The sequence below is a fragment of the Momordica charantia genome, assembly GCF_013281855.1.
Source record: "Momordica charantia cultivar OHB3-1 chromosome 1 unlocalized genomic scaffold, Mcharantia_2.0 BLBB01000001.1, whole genome shotgun sequence".
In the NCBI taxonomy this organism is placed as follows: Eukaryota; Viridiplantae; Streptophyta; class Magnoliopsida; order Cucurbitales; family Cucurbitaceae; genus Momordica; species Momordica charantia.
Window position 1 is genome coordinate 23,116,589 of NW_028275157.1, and position 17,663 is coordinate 23,134,251.

The 17,663-nt window shown below is 33.6% G+C and overlaps 2 protein-coding genes across 13 annotated transcripts; one reads left to right on the plus strand and one right to left on the minus strand.

The window, feature by feature from the left end:
• Positions 1 to 1,429: 1,429 nt before the first annotated feature.
• Positions 1,430 to 14,984, plus strand: LOC111012392 (uncharacterized). 12 transcript variants are annotated; one of them, XR_015792943.1, is made up of 9 exons: positions 1,431 to 1,583; positions 2,514 to 2,749; positions 3,326 to 3,495; positions 4,074 to 4,173; positions 5,031 to 5,555; positions 7,120 to 7,457; positions 8,421 to 14,097; positions 14,282 to 14,362; positions 14,438 to 14,984. XR_015792943.1 is itself a non-coding variant. In XM_088127870.1 (8 exons), the coding sequence occupies exons 2-8, from the start codon at positions 2,581 to 2,583 to the stop codon at positions 8,577 to 8,579; spliced, it is 1,338 nt and encodes a 445-aa protein (XP_087983996.1). In that variant the 5' UTR covers positions 1,430 to 1,583; positions 2,514 to 2,580; the 3' UTR covers positions 8,580 to 14,098. The 12 variants fall into 12 exon arrangements, 1 of the variants encoding a protein (XP_087983996.1); XR_015792939.1 differs by having other exon boundaries at positions 14,453 to 14,984; XR_015792945.1 differs by having other exon boundaries at positions 8,421 to 14,093.
• Positions 12,865 to 14,448, minus strand: LOC111012393 (uncharacterized). The gene is made up of 4 exons (XM_022286533.2): positions 14,310 to 14,448; positions 13,580 to 14,077; positions 13,193 to 13,235; positions 12,865 to 13,108 (listed from the first exon to the last, which is right to left on the minus strand). Exons 1-4 carry the CDS (start codon positions 14,368 to 14,370, stop codon positions 12,865 to 12,867), a joined length of 846 nt encoding a protein of 281 aa, XP_022142225.1. The 5' UTR covers positions 14,371 to 14,448.
• Positions 14,985 to 17,663: the final 2,679 nt, after the last annotated feature.

Below are 17,663 nucleotides of genomic sequence, written 5' to 3' on the forward strand. Positions count from 1 at the left end.
CCAACAAAGACGCAAAATAATTTATTATAGCACTAAAACAAACATAATGTAAAAAATATCAATACAAAAACAATAGTAATAATAAGGCTGTCTTCAATGTCAACACTGTTATCTAGTTTAAAACATGATAGTTATAGATTCTTATACCTTCTTGAAGGTTTTACCATTAATGACTATTACATTTGATGAACTCAATAAAAAAGCGTTAAAATAATAAACATATCTATGTTCAAATTCCAACTATTTTACTTGAATTATAACACTATAAAAAACAATAATTTTTTAATACAACTTGAGGTTTGTGGATTTGAATTAGTGACCTATTGATCAGAGACGGGTGTCAATTAATTATTACGCTAAAATCATGTTGACATATAAAATACGATTGTCATATATTAATACGAAAAACATATTTTTCAACATGATGTTTTTCGACATGAGTTGTAGAATATTATTATTATTATTATTATTATTTGGTAATTTGTATCAGTGTAATAGTTGTGGGTGAAAATCATTAGGACAAATAAGCAAATCTATCTGATATATCCAAAGTTGGGGTCAGTTCAAACTCCTCTAGTGAGGTGTCCACAAGTCCTTGTAAGAAGATCCTGAATCACAAGTTGTCGTCTGGAGCAAAGCGCATCCTGCAGGAAAGTAAATAAACATTAGATAAATATCTCATCTTGCAATGTCAGACAATCTTGAAAGTTTTGGTGCAAAATCATGCATCCAACTATACAGTCTTGATCTTTCGGGCCACGCTCTCCCAAATTACTCTATAAAACGAAGCTAAAAAAACCTTGTATGAAGGTATTATACTAATCTTTAAACTCTTTTTTCATCTCATTTAAATTGATATTGACTTCTTCGAGATGTATTAAATAGAGCACTCTACTAGTATTGAATATAGTCTTCCAAATAACCATTTCGACAAGAATAATCTCAAAACAATGATATGAATATACGACCTCAAAAAATGTAGAATAATAGAAGCGAGAATTTAAAGCTTGGATCGAACAACATTTAGCCTAACAAACATTTTCATCTACTGTGTTTATTTTTTATTTATTTTTAAAGTACATTTTCATCTACAGTTAACAACAATAAAACAATGGTACTAAAAAAAACAATAAAACAATGGGTATTGATTTATCCATTCCCATGGACTTCCCAAACCGAATATACCAACCAATCAGAGAGAGAGAGAGAGAATTTCGACTGACAATTAGTTAATTATATAATCATTTATAATTAAAGGACCCCAAAGAAAAAATAAATAATAATATAATGAAAGAGCTGCGTATGGAGTCGAAGGGAAGCGTAGACGATGATCTACCTCGAGCTCCTTTACCGCGAAGCTGCACGTGTCAACGCGTGGTGCTTAGCTGGTTCCACTAGCCACGTGGCCGAATTCTACCGGTCCAACAATTTCACAAATACCCCCATCAAAGCCGTCTTTAAGACCCAAACTCTACCAATTTTCCCCTCTCTGACCATTTTCTAGAAAACTTCTAGAGAGAGAGAGAGAGGGCAGGGCGGAGGAGGAGGAGAAGAACAAGGAGGAGGACTCTATTGCTTCGCAGGTATTTTGATTTTCTTCTCCCTCTTTCTTACTCCACCTCTGATTTCTCTTCTCTCTGCTTAACTTCAATTTCATACTTGCTTCTGCTCAAATTGCCTCTCTCTTTTCTTTTTACTTGGCCATGGTTGAAGGATGATTCATGGCTTCCGCTTAGTTGGGTCTTTCTAGGGCTTCACTTCACTTCCTTTACTTTCCAGTTTGCTTTTGAGCTATTTTCCTCTTACCTGCTAAGTTTCTCAGACGGAATTCCTTTGGTTGACTTTAATTGCTGTGAGGTTCACTTCAAGATTTTGCTGTTTCTTGACCGCCCTTGATTTTGGTCGTCAATTTTAGTAATACTGTATCCGGGAATCTGTGCGGTTTTTTGCTAGTCGGGCTTGAAAGATTTTGATTATTAAACATATGTTTTTTTTAGAACTGCGGATACTGGTGTATTTTAATTTAGTTCTTCGCTAAGAATATTTCATGTGACGTATTATAATCTAATTATCAGCAGCACTCCTGATTTTTTTTTCGTTGAATAATTTAATTGGATTTTGTATTCCCTATATGTCAAAATTTTATTCCGAGAGTTTCCTTATGGGGGTTGTATCTTCCAACCATTTTTGTTCCTTTTCATTCGTAAAAAAGGAAAAAATCTGAGAATTATTTATTAATTATTAGATAAATGAAGGTTTTGGCTCTTGCTTGTAGTTAGAATATTTAGTGGCTTCTTCATCATGGTCGATTTTTTTCTTGGGGAAGAATCAATCTATCATAATTGTCACTTCTCAGGATGCTTTTGTGCCACGCAACAACAATCTCATTTTCCCATTGGAAGCGTTACATAGATTTTTCATTCTAAATACAAATTTCAGATGGTTGCTCATTCTTTTGATATTTTTGATCTTTATCTCTGTATACTTATGGTCTCCGACTTGTTTTGCTGTAGAGGTGTATTTTCCTTCCACTGATGTTCTTATATCAGCATAGTGGTACATATCAAAAGTACAGGACAAATGCCATCAATAAAAATGAAGGCCAAGTTAAGCCCAGCCTGCTTAAGAGAAAAACATTCCCTTCGTGTTTGTCAGAAATCTTGTGTCATCTCTAAAAAATCTTGTTGTCACTTGAGGGTTTCCGAAGATGCAGATGAATTTGATGGTTGCATTACAAAATGTCAGGAAGGTAAGTAACTGCTAGCTTCTTTCTTTCTTTTTTCTTTTTAATTAATGTTATTTTAAATATATTGCTGATTACGTTCATAGTTTGTAGCATGCATCTCATGTCAAGGCTTTCTCAACCCTTGTTTTCCTTAACATGTGGGACAAATCAGATAATTTGACCTATGTGCTCCTTTGCACATTCATATTTAGCGATCCCCATTGAGTAGTATGCTACAGCATTCCAAGTTTATATTTACATTCACTTCTTTGGTTTATAATCAAATATTTGTAATTGCTTGATCACTTGGAAGTGTGAAGTCACAAATGGAAACAGTGTAGTTTACTAGCATCTTAAACAAATACATTAGCATAATTTTGATCTCCTGTCGTAATTTAGAAAGAAGAATCACATATATTGAAAAATATAGCTTATTTAAGGAGAAAATTGCAATTTGATATTTCCTAAAATTTGATTTCATTTATGCAAAAATAAAATGGTGATTTTTCTTCGTATTGATTTATGAAGTTTTTTCCTTCTTTTTTTGTTCAAGAAAACAATAAAAATCTTCAGGAATACTGATACTTGTTTCTTGTGCAGCTTCTCTGAACACAGAATTTCAATCTATTAATAGCAATATGAATCAGGAAGCCATTAATCACCAGGAATTCATTGAAGAAGAAACTTCTGAATTGAAGAGGCGTGGAGAAGATTTTGAGTTTAAGAGGGAAGAACCTTTTTCAGTCAATGCTGCTGATTCAAATGGAAAGGTAGCGTGTTTTTCTTTTAAGGATCAACTGCAACTGAGTGCAGCGTGCACATTTTGATCCTTTACTCTCCAGATTGGGAGCACTCTTTATAGGAAAATTATTGGTACCTAGATTAATATGTGCATGGGGTTTTCATAATACAACAAGCCATTTAATGAATATCTAGGTCATTAGATAATTTGAAGCACTTCTTCAACAATTTATTACACGAGTATTTTATATGTTTTATAATTTACCCTGTGGAGTATGGATAATAGTGCGAAAACAATGTGTGCACTTGTATAATATAGGAGTAAAATTTGAGGCCCGTGTAGTTTTTACCTTATATGTAGAAACGTTGGTAGATGAAGATCATTTACCTAATTGTATATTTTTGGGGAAAGCCAACCTTGTTTTCCTTAAATTCAGGGAGTCGAGAATCCTGTCATACATGGTTTATCTTCTCCTCTTGTTTGTTGTACTGTGTTTCGAAGTTTTATCTTTAGTTTGTCTTTGTGTATTTTTTTTTCCCAACCATTATTTATTATTATTGCCATTGTTATTGTTATTTTGACAAATTTTTAATGAAAAATTTACAGGATTGCACCTCAGCCTACTCTTCCGAAATAGATACAATTTTTTCTCCTATTTTGAATAATATTGAAGTCCAGTGCCATCCTATCATCGGACATGATCCAGGTATTAATTTGAAGTTAGATATTTCACAAAACCAGTATCATTTCCTTCTTTGTGGTCCTTGCCCATCTTTACTACCTAAGAAGTACAAACACTGGCATGTAATACAAACATGACATGACAAGGACATGATCACACGTTCATTACTAAAAATCTAGGAGATAGACATGACATGGACACATTTATTATGATATACATTTTTTTATATATATAATATTTTTATGCATTTCAATGATTTTATGCTAAAGTTTGTTTTAGCTTATAAATGGTACAATGTTTTATCTCAACATATTTGAGATAGACCTAAACCAATTTATCAATTTTTTAAATGATTTAACATCTTTACAAAAAGAAAATTTAAAGTCAACAATGCTTATGCATTTACATATTTCACTCCCAAAATATTCATGAGTCAACATGCGTTTATTGTATTTAGCAAGTATTCAACATTTGCCCAACAAATATGTCTTCAGATACATGTTCCTTCACATGTATGACTAGCTATTCGTATAAACTGGTTGTTCCTGAGTTCCTGTCCGATCTAAAGGTAGGCAGAATTCAACAAATATTGTCTTCTCAGGGTTGAAAGAAAGCTTCTAATACCTTAACGGAATCTACATTGAAGAGTTGAAATCTGGTCTGAAACTTAAAGAGAATTTTCTGTACCATGCTGCTGTGCTTGTGATATTTGAAGTTCATGTTTTCATTTCTCTGTTGAACTTTGCCTTTGCCACATGTCCTTGCAATTGTATATTCTGGCAAGGCAATACTTAGAATATGGAAAACAACATACCTCCTGACACATGGAATATAACACTTGTGATAGTTCTTATCTATTTCTCTGATTTTGCATTATGCAGGGAGCAAACTTGATCCTGACATAAAAGGAGTGGAAACTGATGAAAAGATAAATAACAGAAGCTCACATGAAAATCAAACCTGTGACGTATCAGATTTTTTTATTTCTGACATGATAGTCGCAAGCTTACCTTTTAGTGGAAATGATGACATCGACAACATCAATTATTTTCATGACTACAAATATACTCAGTCGACTATATTGTCTGATGTTGCTGACCAGTATATGATACTGCCTTTCCTGGAGGACACTGTGAAGTTCAGCAATTCTGATGATGCTAAATTTTCTGAAGAATCTTCCATTGGTCCTGGTAATTCTAGTTTATACCGAGTAATCGATCAACGGAATAATTTGAACCTTGAATTCAATGTTAGCTTTGACTCAGATCAGACAGAGTGTTTTGATCCCCAGTTGTTCATAAAAAATTTACCAGAACTGTCAGATGTGATATCAAGCTTTCAGCCCAGTATATTGCCCAATGAAAATTGGAAGAGAAAGGCTGTGACCCTTGTACTTGATTTGGATGGTAAGAGAATTGCATTCTATATTTATTTTTTCGAGGATTATGAAATGTTGCAAACCAATTTGAAAAGAAATACAGGTCTACGAACACATGTTTTGAAAGATTGAAATTCTTGTTCATATCTCCTTTTTGACTTTTGGGTTAAAATCATATGAAAGGTGGCTATGAAATTTTGAAGTAGCTGATCAGTTCTCTCTTTTCTCAACCTCATACTTAAGTATGTTCAATTCCTTGGGGGTTTGAATGTGAGAAATTTGGGACACATCCTTGCTTTCCTTTCCTCTGACCTAGATAGTAGATTGTGTTGCTAGTTCTCGGGGCATCTTTTCCTGTAATCATAATCACTTTTTGAAATATTCCATTAATAAAAATACCTGGAAGACATTCATGACCCAATTGGGACTATTTCTTTTCCTTGTAAATCCATGTGGAAAGCTAGTATATTTATGGTTTCAGATTTGAAAAAAATTGGACAGCAACCAATGAAAAGGTACGAACATCTGAAACAATTTAAGAAACATAATATCGAATGCATTTATAGCCAGAAGATCAAAGATTTTAGTACGAATATGTAAGGGATTGAACATTGATACTACCTTTGCTGCTCTCTTCATACGGATGTCATGAGCATTTTGTAATTGTGAAAAGCTCCATGAAATTCCAAAATCAAGCAGTGTGAAGCAACTCGAATTATTATGTTCAAAACAAGTGGTGTTTATTTTTGGAAGGTATAATTGGATATAATAGGAGGACAATCGGGGACTATTCATTCTACTTTTCATGTAGGACGCTTCAATTCGCATTTCATGCATAAAACTATACCATGGATTTTGGATAAATGGCCTATGTTATTTGTCTTTTGTTTTGTTGTTTTGATTTGTTTTTTTTTTCTTGGTAAAAAATGATATAACAAAGCATTATTAGATGAAAACTCTCTAATTAGTAAAAAGGCATAGTTACATTTCAACTCTTCTTGTTTGCAAATTATATCACTTGGTAAAATGTGTGGTAATTGTTTGTTTCCAAAAGTTTATTGATTAACTTCTATGTTTAGAACATCATAGTATGATATTATAATGAAGGTGACCAAATATTTTAGGGTAGGGCTTCTTAGAGGCAAAGCCTTTTTGTGTTGTGGAATTGTGCGGACAGAGTGGGTTTTTAGCTTCTTTGGAGGGAGAAAGAGTAGGCTTATACATATGGCTTCATGGTGGACTATAAACCACAAAAATCTTTTGTGATTATAGCTACAAATGATTGTTAATGATAGAAGATGGCTACTTGTTTTGAGTGTGGGGAGGGATGAGGGGCATCTGACTTTTGGCTGTTCCTCTTTTTACGGTCTCTCTAAATTCTTTTATTAAAAAAAAAAAGGAAAGAAAAATGAAGGTGACCAAATCAATATATAAGATACTGAACTTGACTTTGCTTTCACGCGGAGCTATTTAAATATTTTATTTGAGTTCTTACCTTTCCAATATGTTTTTATCGTGATTAGTTTCCCTCTAAGTCCCCTTTTATGTATCTTCTATCTGGAACATAATGTAAATGTCTTCTACATTTGCAGAAACCCTAGTTCACTCTACATTGGAACCGCAAGATGATGCAGACTTCCGCTTTACCGTTTGCTTGAACATGAAAGAGCACATTGTATATGTTAAACGGAGGCCATATCTTCAAATATTTCTTGATCGTGTTGCGGAGATGTTTGAAGTTGTTATCTTTACAGCCAGTCAAAGTATTTATGCAGAACAAGTTCTCAACAAACTGGACCCAGAAAGTTGTCTTATCTCACGCCGACTTTATCGTGAATCATGCATTTTTTCAGATGGATGCTACACCAAAGATTTGACAGTTTTGGGCATTGATTTAGCAAAAGTTGTCATTATAGATAATTATCCACAGGTACGGTGCTTAGCCTCGTCTTTGATGAACTGCCCGTGATTGGACTCTTTCTTTCTCTTTTTACATGCACTATATTCTTTAATTGTATAAATTACATACATTATGAGGTTGGGTATCAGATTTATAAGCTATGAAGTTAATGTGACTTTCAAATGGTGGAATGGAGAGATGGGGTAGGTTACTTGCAGGTTCAACAACAGCTTCTCTCTTTTTAAGTATTGTTGAAGATTATTAACATTATTGGTTCCATGACTTGGAATGATAGTATATACTGAGAGTAACAAAGATAATGTGATGTTTTCTGGGGATTCATGGTTAATGTTTTTTTGAAATAAAATACTTAAAAATAATGGATGAGTAGCAATCAATAGTAAATGTGTCACTAATCTTCATAATTAAGAAGTCATAATTTTATATAAGCTTTAAAAAAACAAAACAAAACAAAGGAACGGAAAAAATTTCATTGATTAAATGAAAGTTAAGGACGACCAGTAAAGAAGGCAAAACAACCTGTCCAAAACACCCAAAAAATACACTGAATTCTCGAAATGCTACTCAAATATATCCGCACAACACATTAGCGAAATAAATCAAATAACACAACCTATTGGAAACCATTACGAAATAAGGATCTCCAACTAGAATGTGTATTGTTACTTAAGGATCTCCCAACCAAAAAGGGGAAACCCAAACAAGTTTATATAAGCTTTCATTTTACCTAGAAGGAAATATTGTTACTTAGAATAGATGATGCCATAAATTCCTTTATTTTCTCTTGCTAGTAAGTTTGGGAACAACTTTGTGATCTGGTGTTCCTGTTAGAAGCTACTGTAGGCAAATTTCCTTTTTTTTTTTTGGGGGGGGGGGGGGGGGGGGGGGTTTGGTGATCAAATGTGGAAGTAGAAATTGAAGGAAAAAAGGACTCTATATGCGAGTATCTAAGCATGTCTCTATTCATTTCAGGTTTTCCGATTACAAGTGAACAACGGTATTCCTATTAAGAGTTGGATTGATGATCCGTTGGATTCTGCCTTAATTTCATTACTTCCCTTTTTGGAGACCCTGGTTGATGTTGATGATGTCCGTCCTATTATTGCCCAGAGATTTGGTAACAAGGAATAAGAGCCCTTCGTATTCTTATTCTGTTCTTGAATATGGTGGCTCCTTGTCCTCTCTCTATTTCACAGCAAAAGTAGCTTCTAATCTTAGATGCTTCTCTCTCTCATCTTTGAGCTCAAGATGATTAACTATCGAATAAACTTGTTTGTCTTTGTTGAGTCAGACTTAGGTGCTTGTTTCCTTTCCTTTCTTTCCTTTCGCTGACTAAAGTGTGCTTTGTCTCATTTTTTGGTGAAGGTAGGTCTAGGGAATGTCTCTTTTGCTTTTTTGTACAGTTCATGTGCTTGGTCATATGTGATAAGAATGTATATGAATTTTAATGTTGTGCAATATAATTCATGCGGGATGTTGCTTTCTCCCATGCCACTTTCTTCGTGATATGTAGTTTTATTTGGTGTTGTTTTGTAGTGCTCCTTTTTTTAAAAAAAAATTATTAAATTCAAATCTTCGTCCATTTCCTCAATTAGAAGTTGGAACTCTTGACTTGGATCTTCTCTTTCTTCTATTTAAATTATTTCCTCAATTAGAATTTGGAACTCTTGACTTGGATATTCTCTTTCTTCTGTTTGATAACAAAGTCATTAAGCTTGAATTTTCCCAAATCATATACACTTGATGTATTGTTCCTTCTTGAAAGAAGGCTTCTATTAGAGTTCAAGGCTGTGTTGAAAGACTGAAGTTATCAAAGTCTGAAGTTGCGTGTACAAGGTTTTGGTTTGGCATATTCTGAAATAGAGGGAACTTGAAAGTCTGCTGAATTATTGTAGAACCTAGAGGAGTATGCTGGGTTGAGCATAATGGTAAAAACCCTTGGATTTAATATAATTTTAAAAAGTTTAAATTTGAATCAACATATTTAAATATTAAATTTCTTGTAAGCCTTATGATTGTCAAATATTTTTAAGCCGTGTAGAAGTTTCATAATAAAGTTTAAGAGGTCAAGGGGTCTAGGGGTATAAAGGAGATCTCAAGGTTTATGACGGATTAATGAGTGTAGCTACTTAAGAAAAGACTAGAAAGCCATGACAAACAGATACACTGAACGCACTACTATCTTTGTTTGTATTATGATAATTCATTGCATAAGTTATGTAATACTTGGTTGCGTGTGTATTTCACGATTGAATGCATTGACACTTTTGACTGTCATCCTATTAAGATGCTCTCTTGTGTACCCTTTCACTTAATTGGGATTAATGCTCTTAAGATGTTCTCATTCTCTGAAGTTTGATTAATGCTTATTATCTATCATTAAGAATTAGTTTCCTGGAGAAAATCAACGGGAAGACCTTTCCTTTGCCTTTAACGTTTTTTTGTATTTATTTGTTCTTTTCTGTTGGGTTGATGCATGGACATATTCAAGTTTAACGTAGTTCTTTGTTTCACTACTGAATATACATTGATTAGTGCTTTGAGCCGAGTGTTTTTACATCCTGCAATTCACCGTGCTTTCATGCATGTGAAATAGAAAACCTTTGTTTTCCTTAAGTATTGAATTTTGTGGGATTTTTTATAATGTACTTTCTCCATTTCAACATCTTGTCTTGAGATCTTCCAAGACTGTGATTACTTGTTATATATTGACAACTCATAACTTGAGTAATCCGAGTTCCTGTGACATTTGTGTACATTTCATCTTATTTCTTGTTACATATCGTTTTGCCCCTTGTTGACTTCCACTCCTGTGTTATTCTGCATGTGTCATAGTTCTGCAGCCTTGCACTTTATAGGTCTTATACATGGAGGGAATAGGATTTTAGGAGATTACTAATAACAAATCAAGCTTCCTAAGGAAAAATAGAAGGAAAAAAAGAAAGAAAAAGAAGAGAGAGAGAGACAAAAAAAAGAAGAGGAAATTCAGGCTGATCATAGCTTGAACCACCTCTCCCGTGGGGAAGCTCAACCACCAAAAAAAAAAAAAGAAGAAGAAAGAACAAAGGAAAAAAAAGAGAAAAAAAAAGAAGAAGAAGAAGAAGAAGAAGAAAAGAACACTGGGTATTGAAGACAATGATACCTATTTTTCCTTAGTATATCATATTATGCACGATGCTAACATTTATTAACATGTCATTCTTTGTTATTCATATTTTATTTACGATACTATATCAGTTCAGTGAGAAGTTCCTTAATTGGTAAATCTGCGTTGATTTGAGGTGAGGTGATGTAAGTTAATTCAAGAGGAACCTAATTTATTTTTGGGACCAATGTTCATAAGCTGCTATTTCCCAGCCTCACATGGCCAATCTTGGTGAAGATGCTCCTCGACGAGGAAGTGCCTGCTCATAACTCTTTTTCCTATTTCAGGAAATCGGTGTTCCAGCTGAAGGGATGTTTTGATATATATGCTTCTATGAGAAGGGATAATTTCTCGATTACTTTGGGTTGCATGAATTAGCTTAGCTTATTGATAGATGATGATCGCTATCTTTTATACTATAAGAAGTTTTATGGTTTTCTGCAGGTCTTTTGAAGGGCAGTTCTAACTTCCTCCATATGGAAAAATGTTAGGTACGTCACTAATTCTTTCCTTCCCCATAATGCTTAAAAGGATTTTTTTAGTTCAACATGTGGGATTCGGAATATCTCACCTTTTAGTTGAGTATATATGCTATAACTAGTTGAGCTATCCTCAAGTTGACTTAAAAAGAAGTTATCTTCATAGGATCTTTTTATTTTGAGTCCTTGTATCCTGGTGTGAATAAATATAAACAGATTCATTAGTAGGGGACAACGTGTGGGATCGGAATTTGAACTTCCGACTTATTGATCGAAGTTATATGTCTAAGCCAATTCACCTATGTTGAGGTTTACTTTTAATAGGATAATAGTTTAGCATAACCCAGCTCTCTTTGTAATATTCTCTCCCTCCTCCACAGTACTTAAAAACTCCTACTTGTTTAATGTGACGGATTATGCCATTTTATTGCCTCTGTACTTTCTGAACTTACGTATATTGCTTCCTTATGTTCTCTGCTTCTGAAGATTATTGTTAATGGAAGATGTAATTTGTCATTACATTTTGGTTAATCAAATGCTAATCTTGATAGATGAACCGAATTTCAATTGACTGAGGATTGCTTGAAAATTTAATCATGTCAGTAATAATTTCAATAAATGTGATATTACAGAGATTTTATTCATCTTTTTTCTTCAAATGTTGGCTATAACACAACAGTCTGTTGTAGAAAAGCTGTAAACTTGTTTATCGAACTAATGGATTTTCTCCTCTTCTTCATGATGGTGAAATTTGCTAATATATTCAGTTTAGATCTCATAAAGTCATTCTGAAGCTGAGCAGCAAAATTAATTTATTTAGGATGATAAATCTCTTTTTGTAGATTGTTTTATTTCGGAATTGACACTATCAGTGGATACAGATAGATTTTTATTTTTATTTTTTGAAAGAGGATACAGATAGAATTGAGTTTTATGAAAATGGATATATCAATATTTTCCTGGAATGGATATTTAAGAAAGGATGTTACACCGAAATGAGTATGCTAAACTAAAATTTGGATTTAAAAAAAAAAACTTTGTATTATAATTCAAGCATGGGAATGATAATTTGAGTCTACAATTCCAAGCAATGTTCTAATGATAAATGAGTAGTGTGCATCAGAATTCATGTCAAGATTAACGGATGACAATTATAATTAATTAATGACTTTCCAATGTTTTGTGTCAAAATTTCAATGCTGTTCCTTACCATTCGCTATGAATATCTTAAAAGATGGTAGATTTTTATGTTCGGTTAATCGAAATGGAAATCTGAACTAGAGGTGTGAGCAGGTAAATTGACTCGGTTGTGGAACATATCTAAATTGGTTAAGACATACATTACATTCATATCACGTACTAGATGTTTTTTAAAAAATTGACAGTTTTTTTTTTTTAAATATACATAAAAAGTTATCTTAATTTCTTCCTTCTAACTCTCTTCTACCTGTCAAAAAATGAGTTATGACGGATAAATAATTAAGTATTATTCATATATTTTTTTCAAATATATATATATTTTTAAAGAATATGAACTGAATAAAGTGGACGAACTAAATTGGAGAACACAGAGCTGCCGAGGGGATACAGTCCTAAACGTAGATATAAGCTACAGAATTTATTCTATCTCTACTACAGCAGAAACCCTAGGATAATTTCCTCCTCCTCCCCCCGATTTCCCTCTCCCCGTGGACTCCTCCTTTATATAGGCGTTACATGGCACAATAATCTAAATTCCTTCTCCCTCTGCGGATTGTAATGGATTAGATTCTGAGTCGCTTTCTGCTTCCTCTTACATCCAATTTGCCAGAAGAAGTAACCCCAAGAAGACGAATGAGAAGCAATTCGAGACGGGAATCGCCGAGCTCGCTGTGTCTGATGGTTCTGACCCATAACCACCGGCGTCGGTCGGCGTGGTATCCATCGGCGGGGTATCGGTAGGCATTGTGTCGGTCGGTGTTGGTGTGGTTATGGTCGGGTTTGCTGGCGGCATCGGTGTTGGATTCGTCGGTGGATTGATGATTGGTGTGGTTGTACTGCATTCACATGAACGAGAAATATGAGATTCTTTTCCCCTTTTTTCTTAATCGGATTCGAGCGGAGGGAACAAAACAATTTACCTTGGCGTTGATCTTGGTGCTGCATAGCGACAACTTCCAGTGCCTGCAATCATTAAGTAAAGAGATGTTCACGTTTCAATTTGAGGAATGAATAAATATTTAATTTATCAGAATGCTGGGATGTTCAAATTCTGAGAGGTGATTCGATTTGTATGGTAAATGTTTCTTAGATATCTCTGTAATATTCTTACCATTGAAATAGAAGGGTGTTTAGTTTTCATTTTTTTTAATTTAAACATTTATAATGAAATTAGGAAGCAACAATCGTGACCAAATACCTACTGTTGCATTGATTCTCTCTCTTTTTCAGTACTGGAGATGGTTCATTGCCTATTTTTTGGTTATAGTTCTGAATTTAAAAAACTTTGAAGTGGTGATCTTTCTTACTGGGGTCAGTGTTGGTGATCTGCGCCGTTCCTCCAAACACACAGCTCGTGGGAGCTGGATTCTTCTGGTAGTAGTCGTTGAAGGCATAAGAAGCATGGTCTCGCATGGTGTTGGGCTCAAAGCAACTTCCTCCCGTTTGAATTGCTGAGCAGTCCGCACCTCCATAGCCACAAGCATAGTCAAGAGCTACCTGCAAAGCGGTTGGGGAAGCAGCTGGGCTTGCTATACACCAACTTCCACCGCCTGTGGTGGTTACTGGGGTTGTCGGGGTTATGGTTGGTCCTGTCGAGATTGGTTGTGCTGGCGGAGATGTCGGGTTTGTAATTGGAGTTGTTGTTGGAGTTGTGCCGCCCGGGATGGTTGGATTCACTATGGGAATTGTGTCCAGTTGAGTGCTAGAGAGCGGAGTTGAAAAAAATGGTATTTGATCTTCTTGATTTTGCAGTACAGAATTTTCTTGGTTTGCTCGTAAAAACGGAGTTTCTGCAATACTTGAACCTGAAGGAACGAAAAGGCAGGTCAGTTCCTTCATTTTTCTTTTCATAGAAACATGAAAAGGTGAAATCCCCTTCACATTATCTCAGAATAGTAAACAGGAAAATTACGTTCGGTGGAAGATAAGCCACACATTAGAAGATTAGAAGTAATAACAGCTAGATGATGCATTCATTATTAGAAGATTACTGTAATATCATTGTGCAGGGAAAAAAAACATTGAATGCTGATTTACCTAGATTGAGGAAGATAAACAAGGAAAGCGATGCAAAATGCAGGTGAATGCAGGTACCCATCTCTCCAAATTACTTCTAATGTTTGGTTCTTGATCTTCCAAGTTTTTGGACAATGACAGAACCAAAGATTTATGAAATTTAGGAATATATCAAATGTGTTTCTGCAAAGAAGAAATACCCTTTTTGGCGGGATGCAATATATACAAGGAGCTGGAAGACAGAATCTAAGCTTTCTTGGATCATCAAGAGTCAGAAAGAAGGGGGAGGAGAATATGAGGAAACTTGAGAAAGGAGGCATTGTATAGTTTGGAACTGCAAGCAAGAGAAGGTTTAAAAAATGGAAAAAGGTATACGGAGAAGGAAAGGCAAAATATATCTGCTGGGGAATTCAAATCTGATAGATGTATTAAAATAAGGCATTCGGGTAAGTACCGATTCTGCAGTGTCGTGTGGTGGCATTTCCCCCCCTCTTTAGAGCTTCTCTTTTTACTGTTTTTATGGCACTGAATCAGAAAGTTAAAGGTGGGTTATGGGTGATAGATTTGTGTGCACAAGTTGCATCTTGTAGTTTGTGATCAAGAATATTGTCCCCTTGAGAATCTGTTTAGGTTCCAAAGCTCAGTGCTGTGCTACTTAGCCAGCAAAACAGGAATCAAATCATTCTCTCTCTGCAACCATTTTTTGTAGAGGCTTTTGATGCCTTCTTTGACAAACAACCCCACTAATCCACTCAACTGCCAGATACTAAATTACTAATTCTCTAATTATGCCACAGAATTATCAATTCTCACCACTGGTGCTTTGCTTTACTGCAGCTCATGGCTTCTGAACCCTTGCAAATAAATGGGGGTGCACAGGTGGATCGGTTCGAAACTTCGAGTCGATTTTGAGCTGAAACGAAATATCGATGTTGGAACTCTTTTTCTAATGAAACCATATCAACCACCAAACTGATCAAAATTGAATTGGATCAACTGAATCTAATAAAATCTAGACAAGTACACTAAGAAAAGCACTGATACTTGGTTTTGGTAATGGATTTGTGTTGGGCACTTTTAACACTTATTGAATACATATTATACTCTTAGGTATGTATCGAATATTTGTTAAGTATTAAACATGAGAAATAGATATAAATAGTAGACGTTAAACTCATTGACTTATCTCTTGTGAACTTGTATATAATCTCTTGTGAACTTCCTTTTATATACATAATATATATTGTATACTTTAATAAACGTGTTTTTGTCATATCTATGTTTATATCTATGTTATAGATATTTAAAAATTTTCGGTCTAGATTTCTAAAAATTTTCGGCCTCTATATCTGTGTTCTAGATTTTTAAAAATTTTTGGTATCTAGCTATGCATCTAACTCAACGATGAATTATATTTTCCACTATGGCTTAAATGTTGCTCAGGGTGGTATTCTCTCAATTGTAGTCCACGAGGCTTTTGATTAATGAATTACTTTTTCTTCAAAAGAAAAAAAAAACTCAACGATAAAGTATCACCGCGTCTTGTTGTGTCATATTCGTGTCTTATGTATCTAACCATACATGTTTCTCAGCAATGAAATTAACAGTTTCATTTTAGTTTTGTTAGTTTTCTTGGTTTTTTCGGTTATGGTATGCACATCTGAATTGATGCTTGTTTTGGAAAATTGGATTCTTATATGGCACCCAAATGACTATGATATAATATAGGTTGCGAAGTTGATGGAAATGTCAACTAAATTCACAGTAAATTGACATGCATACTGAAACAATGATATTTAGTTATTCTAACAATTAGTAATTTTATTATATTACTATCCTACAATTGTTCTTATTCTAAAGTATTATCAATGGATTATACCCTCTAAAGTAAACATAATTATTCCTCATCCTTAAAACGTTCAAATACTCGAATATTTAAATTCTTAAACATGAGATTTTCTAGAAAGAACAATAAAAATATTATTTATCTTGTAATGATAATCACATTGCTAACTCATATAATTAATGACACACATGAGATACTTATATAGTCAAACTTAAGCAGTTCAGCTACTAAAGATATATATATATAACTAATTTCTTAAAGAAAAAAAAAAAGCTACAACGTCGTTTTGGTATGAATCCTATCAAATCGATTCCATACTAAATATATGTTTTATCATTCATTGACGTGAGCTAATAATGCTTTTTTCAACCAAATTTTTTTTTAATGAAAGCTTATTAACATTTTTTTAAGTTTTGAGATGCAATCTGATGAAATTTTAAGTTGTACAAATTGATACACTTTGTCAAGTTTAGGGCTAAAATTGATATTTTCCTGGTAAACAACAAAATCCAAACTTTTTCTTTTCTTTTTCCAAAATGTGATTTCTCTTGTTCTTATATTAAACCAAATATAACCAATTTAAAGATAATAATGTGAGTTATTTTGTAGGATCAGCGGTGCAAATAAATTAACATTGGGCCACCTTATTTTTAAGGTCCACGAACGACGTTACGTAGCATAGGCCCAATGTTTGAATTGCAGGCCCAGTCCATAAATGGCCCGAATAAGGACGCCGTCACGCGAATATTTTGAAAAAAAAAATAAACATTTTGGATAAACACTGACATATTTTATTATCAAAATGTTTCCGCCAAATAACATCCGGGTCGGCGGGTTGCACTTCACTGGAGTTATTTTATTCGCATTTCTTAGTTTCGTAAATTAAAGAAATTATTTACTAATATTACTTTTTAAATTTTAAATTCTTATTTTGCAATTTAAATTTGCTTCCAAATTGCGTGGGGTGCGTTGTATTACCTTTTATAGAAAGAGAATGGATTCTAATTCCAACTATTTTTTTATATGGAGAATAAGATTCTATTTTGTATTTTCTGGGAATCATTTTTTTTGTTTATCTTACAAAATTAAAAAATTTAAAAATAATTAACGAACGTCATAATTGTCTTGTTCACATTTGTTCCGACTAAATTTTGTTTTACATTTAAATTTCTATAAAAATAATAAATTGTGTGATTTTTCCTTTTGGTAATACGGTATACCGTATACATTAGGATTTATTTTCAAATTTGTCATATTTATAAATTTTTAAAACAAAATCTAGAAAATATAAATAGCACATGATTTTGTTGATAATTATCTAATTAAAAAATGCTACCTCTATTTTTATTTCTAAGTTTTCATTTCATCTCTTATATAATTATTTTATATAATCATACTATGTGGCCACCTATTTAAGATTTATTATCTTGTAAATTATCTTGTCAATCAAATGTAACAAGATTAGACAGTTGGTCCATGAAGAGTCAAGGTGCGCGCGGATTTCAAAAAAAATTATATATATATATATT